The sequence below is a fragment of the Desmodus rotundus genome, chromosome 10 (assembly GCF_022682495.2).
Source record: "Desmodus rotundus isolate HL8 chromosome 10, HLdesRot8A.1, whole genome shotgun sequence".
Classification (NCBI taxonomy): domain Eukaryota; kingdom Metazoa; phylum Chordata; class Mammalia; order Chiroptera; family Phyllostomidae; genus Desmodus; species Desmodus rotundus.
Window position 1 is genome coordinate 60,467,089 of NC_071396.1, and position 14,504 is coordinate 60,481,592.

At 51.8% G+C, this 14,504-nt stretch overlaps 1 protein-coding gene across 1 annotated transcript; it reads left to right on the forward strand.

Moving 5' to 3' along the window:
• The first annotated feature begins 42 nt into the window (after positions 1–42).
• KLF15 (KLF transcription factor 15) lies at positions 43–13,555 on the forward strand. The gene is made up of 2 exons (XM_053913451.2): positions 43–4,403; positions 12,333–13,555. Exons 1-2 carry the CDS (start codon positions 3,334–3,336, stop codon positions 12,499–12,501), a joined length of 1,239 nt encoding a protein of 412 aa, XP_053769426.1. The 5' UTR covers positions 43–3,333; the 3' UTR covers positions 12,502–13,555.
• Positions 13,556–14,504: the final 949 nt, after the last annotated feature.

Consider the following 14,504-nt stretch of genomic DNA (forward strand, 5'->3'; position numbering starts at 1 on the left):
TTTGCACGCTGACCCAATGGCAAGCCCTTGGCCAGCGCTGGGCTTGTTATCAATTACATGTTGTTCCTGCAGCCACTGTGTCCCCGGGAGGATAAACAGCAGGCCTGGCAGGGCAGGGGGGAGTGTTGGGGAGGGGCGGAGTCCGGGTTGCTCGCCTGGACAGTGCCCGGAACAGTGCGTCCCCTCCCCCTGCATGCAGCCTGCGCCCCTGGCCTCCCTGACCATGCCACGTGCTGCTGTGTTTTAGTTGCTGGAGCTCCACCCTGACGTGCCCTGTCTCAACATCTCCCAGGGCAGGTCTAGAAAGTCCCTTCTAGTCTCTAAGTGCCTCAGCGTCCAGCCCAGGTTACTGAGCCCTTCATTTATGACCTTGCTGCTGATTGACCCTGTGGTTCTACAACAGGTCTCATTCTACCCCCCAGAACCCCCCTTCCCCCACTTCCTGTCTCCCCATAGCAGCACCTTTCACTCACTCAATCAGCAAAGTTTGTCAGGTCCTGTTTTAGACTCTGGGATATAGAAGTGGACTGAACAGTCAGCAGCTTATATTCTGGTGGGGAGGTAGACAGAAAATAAAGTACACAAACATAATTAAGACAGTTTCCCACCATGGCAACTTCTAATAATATAATGTGGGATGATGTAATAGTGAATGGTCAGGGGAGTCCCCAACCAGGAGTGACTTGTGAGTTGAGATAGAAATAAGTAAGGTACTCCCACTTTGGAGTACTGGGGGAAGAGGAATCCACAGAAAATCCTCAGCCAGGCTAGTGTCCTGAGGCCCCTGAAGCTGGTGAGCTTGGTGCACAGCTAGTGTGGAGTGGGGTAGGTAGGAGGTGAGATATGGCAAAGATGAGCAGGGTCCAGGTGCTGGGTGCTGGGAGGAGGCTGAATCACATTTCCTTGGGAAACTGTTGAAGGTTTCCTCCCATCCCACCCTACTGCACTTACTTATTTCCCTCACCTTTTCTTTTTATATCATTTCATCTGTGAATACTTCTGTTTATATCTAAAAAAGGAAGGCCTCCTTTAAAAAGAATGTACAAAACCATTATCAAACTTAAAAATATTAACAGTAATTCCTTGATATTATGGAATATCCAGTTGGTGATCATTTTTCAGGAGAGAGTTTTAAGTGGTCAGGAACATGGTCTGATCTACCCTTTCTCACCCATCATGGCCTCATCCCAGGTTCCAGGAAGGCTGGAGTCCCCTGGATTCCTTAACATCACAGCAGAGGGGCAGAAGGACCATATGTTCCCCCATTTGGAGGCTAATCCTAATAGCTGGTACTGACTAGCCCTGTGTGCATGCCACCCCTATAGTAACTGCTCAGCATATATTAGCTTATTCAACTCAAAACAACCTGGGAACTAAGCACAATTAGCAGCAACCCCACTAGACTAAGACAGACACAGAGACATTGTGCTACCTGCCCAAGATCATCCACTCTGCTGATATATTGGAGAGATAGGAGCACAGCCACTGCTCAGAGGGTGGGTGACAAGGGAAGTCTAGGGCCAGGTGTGGGTCTTGCCTAGCTTCATTAGCCTTTACATTATTTGGTGCTTTCATTCCTTCCTAGCACCTGATTTGGTGAATAGTGTGTATTTTAAAACACCCAGTTTTAGGTTCTTAACTGAGTTTTTCAACACAAAGCCAAATGTCCTGGCAAAACTGCCCAGGAGTACAGACTTGCCAAGGGCATCCACCTTGCCTTGTTTTCTGGAACTCTGAAGCTTCCCAGATGAGTGGGGAACTGAGGCCAAAAGGTCCTGGGGTTATTGGGGGCACAGAACAGATGGGGAAACTGAGATTTGGGGAGAGCCAGGACTTGCTCAAGGTCACAGCTGTTGATAACTGGCCCTGGAAACTCTCTGCCCAGGGCTGGGCCTCTTGAATATTGGGTAGTGCTGGGTGCCAGTTCCAGTTGTGGTCCTGGAGACAGAGCATGGGGGTGGGTGCAGAGGCAATGCCAGGCAGCAGGGAATCTCTGGCTTCAGGTGCAGAATATCCCCAACCTCAATCAACACCTAGTCATGGCCACTGGGTGGGGACAAAGGTCCTCAGAGATGGCCCTGTCACAGACTGACACTGTTGACTCTCCTTGGACACCAGACCTAGCATGGCCTTCAAAGGACACAGCTTTCCCCTTTCTGTTGACATTCTCTGAGCTCCTCCTGGGCACCAGCTGCCACATTGGGAACTGGGGACAGTAGCCACCCTACAGCCCAGCCTGCCATCATGGAAAGCATGGTCTAGCTGGGACACAGGAGTTAGCTGGGTATTTCTGAGGTTGTGACTACTCCATAGGTGTAGGCCAAGGGGGTCTTCTCTACAGGCTCACTAGATGGTTGTGAAGTCACATGAGGTAAGATCTGTCCCAGTGCTTTGGGTCCACCTCTGCTCCTGTGAGTTCTTCCAGTGGATAAGGCCTTGTTCTCCTGATGGTAGAGCCTCAGTAAAATGTCTGAGTTTTCAGACCTGTCCCTCTTCTCTCCTTTCATAGAGGACGAAGCAGCCAAGCTCAGAGGGGTCTCAGAGCTGGAGGGTGGATGAGCCTCCTGCTTCATACGAGGAAACAGGGCTGGTGAGGGCTGGCATAATGGGTGTTTAATTCCTTGTCACAAACTAGACTTGCCTAATTAAAATACAGAATGTCCAGTTGAATTTCAGATATATTTTAATTAAGTCCCATCTAATATTTGGGATATACTTACATTAAAAATTAAAAGTTGTTGATTTTTTAAAATCTGAAATTCAAATTTAACCGGGCAGCTTGTATTTTAATTTGCTCAGTCTGGCAAACCTACCTAAGCCCCAACAACACAAGGGTCAAAGGGTAAATCGCCATTCTTCTTCCCCCCTCCAGTGACTCAACAGGAATGAAGCTGAGGTCAGATGTCCTCACAAATGCAGCAATTCTGATTAACAGGACAGGGTTTCCAAAACTTGGCTGTTCAGAGGTGCAGAGAACCCCCTCACATACCCACTTTCTTGCTCACATGCACTCATTCACAGACACACACATGTTCTTTTCCCAGAATTGTTCTGGAAAATCTGTTTGAAAGCAAAAGTGCCCCAGGTTGTGCAATGGGCTTGGAGAGCACTCTTACAAACAGGTGGTGCAATTTCAGAAAACACTCTTGCAGACAGAATTATCCCAGGGTGTGGATGGAGGCAGGATGCAGGCATTTGGCAATGGGAGATGGTAGGCAGGTGGTGGTGGTGGGGCGGGGCACAGGCCCACAAGGTGGAAGGTGAGTGTGCCGTCCTCCTGATTGGCCCTTCATTGTTCCTCTCCACAGCCACCAGTGGCACGGCCAGGTCAGCATGGTGGACCACTTGCTTCCAGTGGACGAGAACTTCTCGTCACCAAAGTGCCCAGTTGATTATCTGGGAGATAGGCTGGTAGGCGGGAGGGCATACCATGTGCTGCCCTCGCCCCTCTCAGAAGATGACAGTGATGCCTCTAGCCTCTGCTCTTGTGCCAGCCCTGACTCACAAGTCCTGTGCTCCTGCTATAGCAGTGGCTCAGGCACTGAAGGCCAGGACAACATCTTGGACTTCCTGCTATCCCAGGCTACACTGGGCAGTGGTGGCAGTGGTGGCATTGGGGCCAGCAGTGGTCCTGTGGCCTGGGAGGCCTGGCGAAGAGCACCAGCACCTGTGAAGGGGGAGCATTTCTGTTTCCCGGAGTTTCCTGTGGGTGACCCCGATGACGTCCCAAGGCCCTTCCAGCCCACCCTGGAGGAGATTGAAGAGTTTCTGGAGGAGAACATGGAGCTGGGAGTCAAGGAGGCCCCAGAAAGCAACAAGGACTCAGAGGCCTGCAGTCAGCTCTCAGCTGGGCCACACAGGAATCACCTCCATTCTGGGTCGGGGAGAGAACGCTGTGCTCCCCAACCAGGTGGTGCCAGTGTGGGTGACACTCAAGGTCCAGGTGGGGGGCCTGCACCGGATGGCCCCATCCCCTTGCTGCTGCAGATTCAGCCTGTGCAGGTGAAGCAGGAATCAGGCACAGAGACTTCCTCCCCTGGACAGGCGCTAGAGAGCGTCAAGGTAGCCCAGCTCCTGGTCAACATCCAGGGGCAGACCTTTGCGCTCCTGCCTCAGGTGGTGCCCTCCTCGAACTTGAACATGTCCTCCAAGTTCGTGCGCATTGCCCCTGTGCCCATTGCTGCCAAGCCCATTGGGTCAGGACCCCTGGGGCCTGGTCCCACCAGCCTCCTCATGGGCCAGAAGTTTCCCAAGAACCCGGCGGCAGAACTCATCAAAATGCATAAATGTACTTTCCCTGGCTGCAGCAAGATGTACACCAAAAGCAGCCACCTCAAGGCCCATCTGCGGCGGCACACAGGCGAGAAGCCCTTTGCCTGTACCTGGCCAGGATGCGGCTGGAGGTCAGTATATTGGGTGACAAGCTGGGTGGTAAATGCCACCCCTTATCTCTATTCCTTTGGGTGTGTAGCCAAGGCTGAGTTCTTCACCAGTAGATAAGACTGATTAGGAAGTGGCTAGGGGTAGGGAAGAGGCAGAGCTAGAGCTAGCATGACTTCTCAGAGGTTTCCTTATTCCTCCTGATCACTAAAGCCAGAAAACAACTGGTCTCCAGGTAAGGTTTCTGGGGCTTGTTCTGTCCTTGTTGTAGAGTGAGGAGGCTGAGCCAGGGCAGAAGGGCTCTCATAGTCATAACAAGGACAGTTGAGAGTGATAGGGCATGGGCTATGTGCCAGAGGGATTTCAGCTGTGTATGTATGGCTCCCTCTGCCTCTCAGTGCCCCAAAGGGTAAGTACTACCCTTACTCCCATCTTACTGCTGAGTAAATTGAGGCTCAGATCAACTACATAACTTGCCCAAGGCGACACAGCTTTGTAAATGGGATTTGAACCCAAGGGATGGTTATCAGAGTAATCACATCCTGAAAATGCTGTTTCCCAATGAGAGGGACCAGCTTTGCTTACATACATCTCTGGGCACATGGGCTGGGCCTGGCCCTTGCTCTCCCAGGGGACCTAAAGGTATGTTGGGGAAGCCACAAAGGTCAACAACAAGGGAGGACCCAGCTGAGTGTGCTGACCCAAAGGTAGAGGACTGACTTCCAGGCAATACTGTGTGTGGCACAGTGGGAGAAACCAACTCTCAAAAGACAGGGCTCTGTTAAGGGTTATCCAGCAATCAGGCAGCATAGCTGGATGGGACCCAATAGATCTCCCTCCCCTGGGCCCCAAGTGCCACTCACCTTCTTTGGGAGGAAATGTCCACTTTTTCCTGAAAAGTAGGTAGCCAGTCAGGAACCCAGCCAGGAGCTTGAATGCTTAGGGGTGACACAGCTGGGATTTCCCCAGTTTAGGATGCCCACCCCACTGGAATCTGACCTACCTGGGAAGGTGGCTATGCTACTGGCACATTCCTGGACTTTACTGCTGTGGCTCATGCTACATGTGTGAGTGTGTGAGAGAGTGATGTGGCATGCTCATCTTTGTGCAGAACTGGATCTTATAAGTGGACATGTGTATGCATCTTGGTTTTTCTCATGTGTGTCTCTGTGTGCTGCATGACCATATGTATCTGTCCACCTTGTCTATGTATGTGCATCCATGTTGGTGTGGCACACAGGAAACAGTTTGCAGCTTTTGTTTTTTTGACCAGACTTGCCTGAGAGCCTGGTCAAAAGAGAGTTGGTCTTCTGGTGGAAGGTGCTACTCCTGGAGTCCTGGCTAGTGCAGGACAGGAGTTGTGACTGGAATGTTTGATGTGATGCTAGCAACCCCTTTCCGTAGGTGTGCAGAGCTGACCTGGGAAGGGACTTGTCCCAACAGTGTCTTGGGTTATGGAGGCCCTTCCTGAGTGTGGGCACCCCCTACCCCCTATGTCCCAAAGGTGCCAATCAGCAGACCTGCAGGGCTTCTATGGGAGCCTGTGCTCCAAACCCACAGCCCTGGGTGTCAGTGCTGGTGTTGCATGCCTCTCTGAGTCTTGTGCCACAGTCTGTCAAGTAAGCCCTCGGGTAACAGGTGCACTTGCCGGGCAGCTTGTGAGGCCTGATGTGATAACATGTGTATAGTGTTGGGTAGTCAGAGCTTGGGGCATGGAGGAGGCCAGAGACATGGGGCTTCAGAAGCAGGTGCTGTACTGCAGAAGGGAAAGGCATTGAGACGCCTGGGGTTGGGGGCAGCTGGCTGCAGTGGTTGGAAGCCCCATCCCTGGTCAGTCTCCAACTTGCTCTGCTCCTTTGGGGTGGTCCTCCTGCCCAAGCCTCCATTTCCTCATCTGTAAAGTGGAGAGCCTGCTCAATACTTGGGGTTCAGGGGTGCTCAGCAACACCCCGTTCTTATCGGTAGTATTGGCACTCATACAAGGCCAGAATCTGAGAAGGAAAGGTTTTCTGCTTGGCCTTCATTCAGGAGGTACCCCAGCTCAGAGGCACCCCCAGACTTATAGGGACTCCTCTTGGATACATTCTCTTGTGGGGAGCAGGGCTAGAGAGAGGTTGGGCAGCTTGGCAGAGCACTGGTCTGACTCTCATGATGGGCTTATCTTCCTGGGAAGTGTCCCCTGGCTGCTATTGACCATTGGCAAGTGGCCTGACCAGTTGGGATAGGGCTGGTTGGGGCCACAGAGAGGAAGGGTGAGGTCTTTGGTGAAGGCTGCCTAATTGGCCCACTCCCCCAGGAAGAGGGAATCTGCCTTCTTTAGGCTGTCTCAGAAAGCAGACAGGACCCTCAGCCCAAAAGAGACAGATCTCAGCCCCATACAGTGTCTGTAGGGGGTAGTAAGTTCCTCATGGCAGGAGGTATGCAAACAAGAGTGGGAGTTATGGAGGAAATTCAGCTCTGTCTAAACCTTGGCATTGGTCATCTTGCTCAGGATTCACTTGATGGGGGAAGGTGTGGTGGGTGCCTGGCATGGTGAGGTCCCAGTGGAATTGACCCTGGAGCCATCTCTGCCTCCAGCCACTTCTATGGCTTCAAAGGACATTCTCAGCTTCTCCCAAGGTCCCCCAGAGTGGGGTCTGGCCTTGCTGCATACACACATGGCAGAGGCACTGGGAGCCTAGAGTGCCTGCCTTTTGGGAGGGCCATGTTTCTGAGGATCTGAGAGTCCCCAGTTGGTCTTCACTGATTCTGATGCCCTGGGGATGTACACAAAACATGCATGTCCCTTATATGTGTTCATAGCCTTCAAACAAGGGTCAAGGGTGTGGAGAGCCCTTGTAGCAGTCAGGTAGAGGAACAGACCTGGCTTTGAGGCAGCTTGGTCTGGACAAGACAGGAGAAATAATGATAATGGTGATAAGGTATCATGTATATTAACCATTTAGTGTATGCTAGACACTCTTCTAAGGTTCTCAGAACTGGAATCCCCTTCACGAAGTAACCTTGCTTCCACACCTCCTGCCATGGGGAACTCATTATCTCATGAGGCTACGCTTTTATGTGTACTTTGGTGCATTTAAGCTTCTATCTGCACTTCTCATTTTGGCCCGTAGGCCTGTACTTCTGCCTGCTGACCTCCCCTTTGCAGGGCAGGCTCCCACCTGGGCCTCGGCTTTCTCTGCCTTCTGTTTCCAATGCTTTTCTCTCAGTGGCAGCTATAGTTGGGTATGATGGTCTCTGCTTTGTTCTGCATATGTCACAAGCATTAGCTCACTGAGTCCTCACAATAGCCTTGGAACATATAAGCACCAATCTGCATTTTACGGAGGGAGAAATGGAGGCCCAGAAAGCCCTCAGGGACAGAGCTAGTGAGTGTGGTTCTGGGTCCAACCCCAGGCCTCAGCCCCACCCTGACGTACAAATGGTATGGTAGTCATGTGTCTCCCACCTGGAGACACCTGCAGCCATGGGCTAGCATTACCCTCATTTCTCTCACTCTGCACCTGGTATTATAATGGCTAGTGTATTCTCTCTGCCATAATGCCATCAGCTCTTTCAGGTGTTAACGCCATGCATGAGGGGAAAAGAGCAAACAACAGCGGCAGTGATGATAATAGCAGCTCCTCATCTGCTAGACACTGCTCTGAATGTACCAAATGCAGTAACTCATGTTATGCTCCAAACAATTCCATGAGGTATACATCAATATGTTGTCCCCATTTTACAGAGGAGGAAATGAGGCACAGAGCATTTAAGTAAGTTCTCCATTGTCACACAACCAGTAAGTCACAGAGTCAGGAATTCACCTTGGGTTGTCTGCCCCTAATCCCCCATCCCCAGAATGAGGACCTCACTCTAGCCCCCTTTGCTTCCAGTGAGGTGTGGCCTGCTAGAGTATTGAGAGGACCTCCACCTGCAGCTGGTCTTCAGGGTGGCACCCCTATACTCTTGCCTGCCTTCCCATGTGGGGGGCACCACACTCCCAAGGCTGCCTCTCTTCTTCCTGCTGGCTTTGGTGAGCAGTTTCCTCTTCCTCTTACCAGGCTGGTTATGGCCCTAGCACTGTGTCCTGTGCCCTACTCTGTGCACCTTTGTGTGATGAACAGTGTCTCTCCTTGCACCCCTCTCCCTGTTGTCACTTGCCCAGGTATTCAACTCCCACTTCCTTCTACTCTTGGTCCTGAATCCAGTAGTCCTTGTCCCTTTCGTGGTGTGGTTCTGGCTGGCACCCTTGACAGGGCTGAAATGAAACTTTCCCTATTCTGAGCTAACTGGGAAGTGGCTGTTTGCCTGCCTTCCTAGAAGTTTCCTTGCTTCACTCTCAGACACAGGTCGTCTTTGTCCCCTGCAGCGGAACATCCTGTTCCAGAATGGCCAAGCAATTCCGTCCTGAAAGAATCCCTTCCTGCTACAGCTAGTATGAATATTCATAACTTTCAGCAGCCCTGTGTGATAGGTACTGTTGTCATTCCCGGCAGACACAGAAGGCCCAGAAAAGGGGAGTTCCAGGCCTGAGGCCACAGAGCCAGGAGTTAACAGGGACAGGAGTCAAGCCCAGTGGTCTGGCTGCTGGCCTGCTCTCTTGGCCCATGTCACTGCTGACCCTACTCGATGAGGCATTCTCTGACCCCATCCCTGCAGTCAACAGAATGCCCAAGTGTGGTTGGACAGGTTGTGCACTGCATAACTAAGGGGTCCTTGAGTTGGATCCTTGAGATCTAACAGACAGGGCTTACTTGTCATTGGGATCCTTGAGATCTAACTTTGCAATCATAGCTTTCTGGCTGATGGAAGGGGTGTCTTTGCACAAAGGTGCTGTGTGTGCTAGTGGTGGTGCTGATGTTACAAGCTGCTCAGGAGAGTCACCCGGATCTCTGTGCTTCCCTGACCTGTACCTCAGCAACACAATTCAGGAGTAACCACTCCCACACTCCAGTCCCTTACCAGAGTCCAGGCCCTGTGCTAAGCTCCTTACTGGTAACAGGAGTTCACAATTGTTGGATGATTGTTATGAGCCAAGCACTGCTGTAAACACTTGTCACCTTTTACAGTCCTCTGGGTTAGATCTGTCAGTGTCACTTCTCTCTTTAGGTAGGGAAACTGAGCCTCAGAGAGCTTGCCAACTTAGCTAGATTGCTGGCCAGTATGTGCCTACAAAAGCTGCATCACAGCCATCTGACCCCTCCTTCTGTGTGGCCTCCAGGTCTCACTGCTGCTGCTTTTTGGGACATTGTGGGTGAGGGTGTCAGGCAGGGATCTTCTGAGGGTTCAATTCCCAGGGACGGGATTCCTCAGATCACAGGATCCTGAGGCAGCAGACAGGGGGCTTGCAGGTGGGAACAACTTGTTCTCAGGCCTGGCTTTCCCTTGGTGCCCTCATGATGACAGGGGTCCTGTGTCCCTCTGTCACTGTCTTTGGCCTCTAAGAAAAGTTCTGGAAGGTGGACAAGAATCCCAAGGTTTTCATTGGACAAATGAGAAAACTGAGGTCCAAGATGGTTCTTAAGTTTGCTCAGGACCACATGGGGCTTCCAGTCAGGTAGGGACCTGAGCAGATCCTGCTGTTCTGCTGCTGTGTGACCCTGGCACACCTCTTGTCCTCTTTGAGCCCTTAGTGTGGTATTGTCAGTCTGATGGGGCTGATCCTGGCTCCCTGGAAGGTGCAGGTGCCCCTAGTGCCTGGTACCTGGGAAGGCTCTGGCATTGTCTGTCAATGTCATTTCCTGTAGCTTTCTGCTAACCCACTCCTTGGGCAGGCCCACCTGATCAGTAGCTGTGTGTCCAGCTCCAGCTGGGGCCACATGGCCCTGGCCCAGAAGCACAGGTTCAGACTCTTGACTACTAGGATTTGTTGATATTGCTTCCTCCCTGGCACAGGGCTCTGGTGGCACACATTTCTCAGCCAGGCTCTGTGGATGTGGCCAGGCCCTCTGTGGCCACCAGGGTGGGTAGGATACAACAGAAAGCTGTACCAGGGCCTGTGCTTGGGCCTTGGCAGCTCTGTCCTTTCCTGTCACCCTGGATCAGGCCCTCATCACTTTGAGTCTCAGTTTCCTCATCTGGCAAATGGGCTGGGTGGTCTTCCTTTATTCTGAAAATATGCAGAGCACTGCTGTGTGCCCACCACAATTGGTGCTCAGAGGTGGGGGTAGAAGAAACCTGGTCATGCAAGGCCCTGTGCACCAGGGGCGGCTAAGCCAGGCTGAGGCACTCGTCTTCCCAGCCTCTGGGCCCAGCTCTCCATCTGTGCTTAGGCCCTCCTGCTGCCCACTTGAGGCTTCCCCAGGACTTGTCCTGGCGGGTCCTCCTGGAACTTGGTAGGCTGAGGGATCAAGGGTTCTACCCACAGGGTCAGGCCAGAGGTAGGCCATCACCTCCAACTCATCAGCGAGGTTGAGGACAGCTGTTCTAGGGACACTACCTAACCTACCTCTTACTTTGTGGCCCAAGATCCAGGAATGGGGCTTTTGGGCCTGGCATTCCTGTGTGTACTTGTGTGCCTGCATGTGTTCATGTGAACAGCTCCAGAGTGGGTGACATGCATACACGTGTGTGTGCATGCATGTGCGCAGCACATCTATGTCTGTGACACACATGCATGTGACACATGCACACACACGTGTGTACACGTGTGTGAGAGAGAGAGTGTGTGCGCATGGATGTACTAGGGCTTGAGAGGACTGTCCTTATGATAGCTCTCCACCCTCCTGTGGGTTCCCACTGTGTCCACTCTTTCATGTAAATGCACCTACAGGGCAGCTGCCATGCAACCACGTAGACATGTCTTTTCTCATGGAGGTAGCTGATGGTCTAGTGGCAGAGACTGACATTTATCAAAAAGTGGAAAATGAATTTAAAATTGTAACATCTGTGGCAGGGGCTGGGAATGAGAGGTACATTGTGCTGTGAGAGCCTAAAATGATGTAGTCTTGGAGAGCTTTCCTGGGGAAGTGACATTTGAACTGGGCTCTTAAGGGATGGGTGAGAGGGAGGAAGGAGAAGAAAGGAAGGACAAGTATTCTGGATAGAGAGAACAGTATGTGTACTTGTCCTGTGGCAAGGGAACAAGGATAGGTCAGTGTAGGGGAGCACAGAGGAGGAGAATATGTGTGTTTGGAGAGTGGGGTCTCATTGTCAGGGCCAGGTAAGAACCTCAAGTCCCTGAAGTCAGTGACATCTGAGCCCTGTGATCCAGCTCAGCCCTCTCCCATTAGCAGCTGCTCCTTCCCAGTGGCCTCTGGGATGTGGGAGCATTTACTCCTCGGCAGGCTGGGGCCAAGTGAGAGAAGTGGCAGGGGAATCATTTAAACTCTCAGAAGTATCTTGCAGGGGTGCATTTTTGTTTGGGGACATCTTAGGGGGCCTAGCTTTCAGGAAAACAGGGTCTAGGAGTGGGGTGGAGCTCTTTAATGGAAGCAAGAGAAAGGAGCCAGGATCTCCCTACTGAGCTGGGCGAAGAGACATCTCTCCCTAGCCTCACTTTCTTCTGTAGATGGGCTTCCCTGTGAAGACCTCCACAGAAGCCCCAAGTTCTGGTCTAAGGAGAGAGCATGAGGCATAGCCTCATTCAGGGCAAGGTGATCCCACAGCACACTGGAGGGGGTGGGTCTTGGGGTTGGGGGTGTGGAGAGTAAGTCAGATCTCTGGTAGACTTGAAAGCCTATCTCAATACTTAATAGCCCCTCTTAGGCTCAGATTCGTGACAATGGCCTGCTGTGCTGGCAGAGCCTTTTGTTTGCAATTCTTGCCATCCTGGAGGGCCTGCAGGGACTTGAGACAGTGAATTTTCACCAGTGAATTCAGAAGCACTTGGGTAGCTGAAGCACTGAAAGGGTCTGCTCAGCCCAGCTGGTGGAGCCCTGGGGAACCCCTGCTGGCTTGGTGGGGGGGGTGTGTGTGTAGGGGGTCAGGTGCAGGCCAGCTCAGCCTTGCTGACTGCTGTGTCCCTGTAGGTTCTCTCGCTCAGATGAACTGTCTCGGCACCGGCGTTCACACTCAGGCGTGAAACCCTACCAGTGTCCCGTGTGTGAGAAGAAGTTTGCACGGAGCGACCACCTGTCCAAGCATATCAAGGTGCACCGCTTTCCACGGAGCAGCCGCTCAGTACGCACCACCAACTGACCCCTGCCCCCATCCCCACCCACCCACACAACCATTACCACTGCTGCCCATCCCACCCCATCTCTGGGATCACCCAAATATTTTGTAGCAATAATTTATTTGCCTCCTTCAGAGGGATTTGACAATGTTACCAACCCAGAAGTGTGGGTTGGTATGGGAAGAGTGGGTTGGCCTGGGAGGCAGAAACCCAGAGTCCCCAACCTGCTGCCTTTCCTGGGGAGACCCAACCCCTGACCTGGAGGCCGGCCTCTGTGCCTTTGCGCCTTTGTGCCTTCCTGCACTGCCTCTGTTGTGGCGTCTGGGGGCCTGGCCCTTCTCCCATTGGGCTCTCTGCCTGGGCCAGGGCCAGTACTTTATTGTCCGGGAAGATGAAATGTTCAGTTTTGAAATGCAGTTCCCACAGGGAGCCACACTGGGAAAAAGGAAGTAGGCCAAATGTCCAGGGCTGCACTGTGACGTGCAGGTGGCTTTGTCCAAGATCCTTCGCTCAGCCTGACCACCACAGGTATGGGTGAGGCTGTTAGGAGTGCAGGACCTGACGTCCTAAAAGGCTGCAGGATTGGGGTGAAAAGGCCCCTCTTTGGGGGGCTGACAGTGCATGTGCTTCAGTTGAATGTGTAGGGCAGGCAGACAGATACAGGTTAGCCCCAGAGCATCTGTACCCAGTGTGGCTCGTCCCCTCGTCCTGTTTCCAGACAGCAGCCTCTAGGGTCACCTTTCTGAAGGAGAGGGGAATAGGCTGCATAGCATGTAGAAGAAGCAGATAGAGCCCCCAATCCTGACTTAGAAATGCATTCCTTATTTTGTCTAGAAATTAATATCAAATGAACTAGCTTGTTTTGATAGGTTTATTTCACATCCTATGAATGTATGTAAATAAACTGTACATAGGTACATCTACATAAAATCTTTTAATAACATCAGCATTTGTGTAAATTTGAAATTTTAAAAATCTATAAAGCTAGTGTACATATGTTATAATTATGTATATTTTCTTTGGTCCTTCATAAAAATATATTTACTTTGCCAATAAAAAGAAAAAAGAACTCAGCAACTTGATGATATTTATGCACTGGTTCTCTCTGCTGTGCCAGGAAACAGGGGCGATTCTGGGGGCAAGTCTCAGGGCACCTTGAGGTTTGTACCTAGAGGGATACAAAGGCACCTTTGGGGTTAAGCCCCTGGCCCAGTGGTGCAGGGTTTCCATACAGCCCCACTTTTGGGCTGTTGTTGGTTTACTTCTTATTCCATTTTCCTGGAGGGTCAGGAGCTCCCTCTTCTCTTCCCTATACAATGGCAAATCCAAACCCTATCCCAGCATCACTTATGGGAAGCCACTGCAGGCCAAGCCAGGCCCACAGGGGTCACTACTCCTGTGATTTACTATTGGAGACTCTTGCTTGGCACTTTACACTTTCTACCCACTGTGTAGTCCATCAAGCCTTTATTGTGCACCCACTGTATGTATTGTGCAGGGGTAGGGGACAGATCATTTCCCTTCCTGGACTCCCCTAAGAAATGGCATATTACTTCTCACACACATGGGTGGTAGTGAATGATTAGGAGACTTGACCAGTAAGAGGGCTGGTGTATGGAGTTCAGCCACTGCCTCCATCCTCCCCAGCTGCTCAGAGCTCTGGGGAGACAAAGCTTCCCAAACTCCTCTAGATACTTGAGGTCTCTGAGCACTTACTTGCACAGTTGGAGTTTGGACACATTTTGGCAGGCTGGGATTGGAGGTGGTGGGGACCAGAGAAGAAGGAAAGGCCATGAGCTAGTGAGGTGGGTAGGGAAGGCCAGATTCTGTGGCCACAGTTCTTCTGTTGTGTGAATTGGGAGGCGAGGACTTTCCAGAGGTGAACATCTATCCAGGACACTGATGCAAGTCAGGGGAAATGTGTCTCAGTGACACCCTTGGAGACTAGCCCTGGGCCTGGGGAAAGACTCATCCTGTGACCTTTGTCCTTTGCTCCTGATCAGATATACCCTCTGTGGGCAAACAT

Excerpts from the sequence above, each read along its gene's own strand:
- KLF15 (XM_053913451.2), top strand. The coding sequence starts at position 3,334 with ATGGTGGACCACTTGCTTCCAGTGGACGAGAACTTCTCGTCACCAAAG. Across the intron at positions 4,404-12,332 it reads TGGCCAGGATGCGGCTGGAG|GTTCTCTCGCTCAGATGAAC; the intron begins GTCAGTATATTG and ends GTGTCCCTGTAG.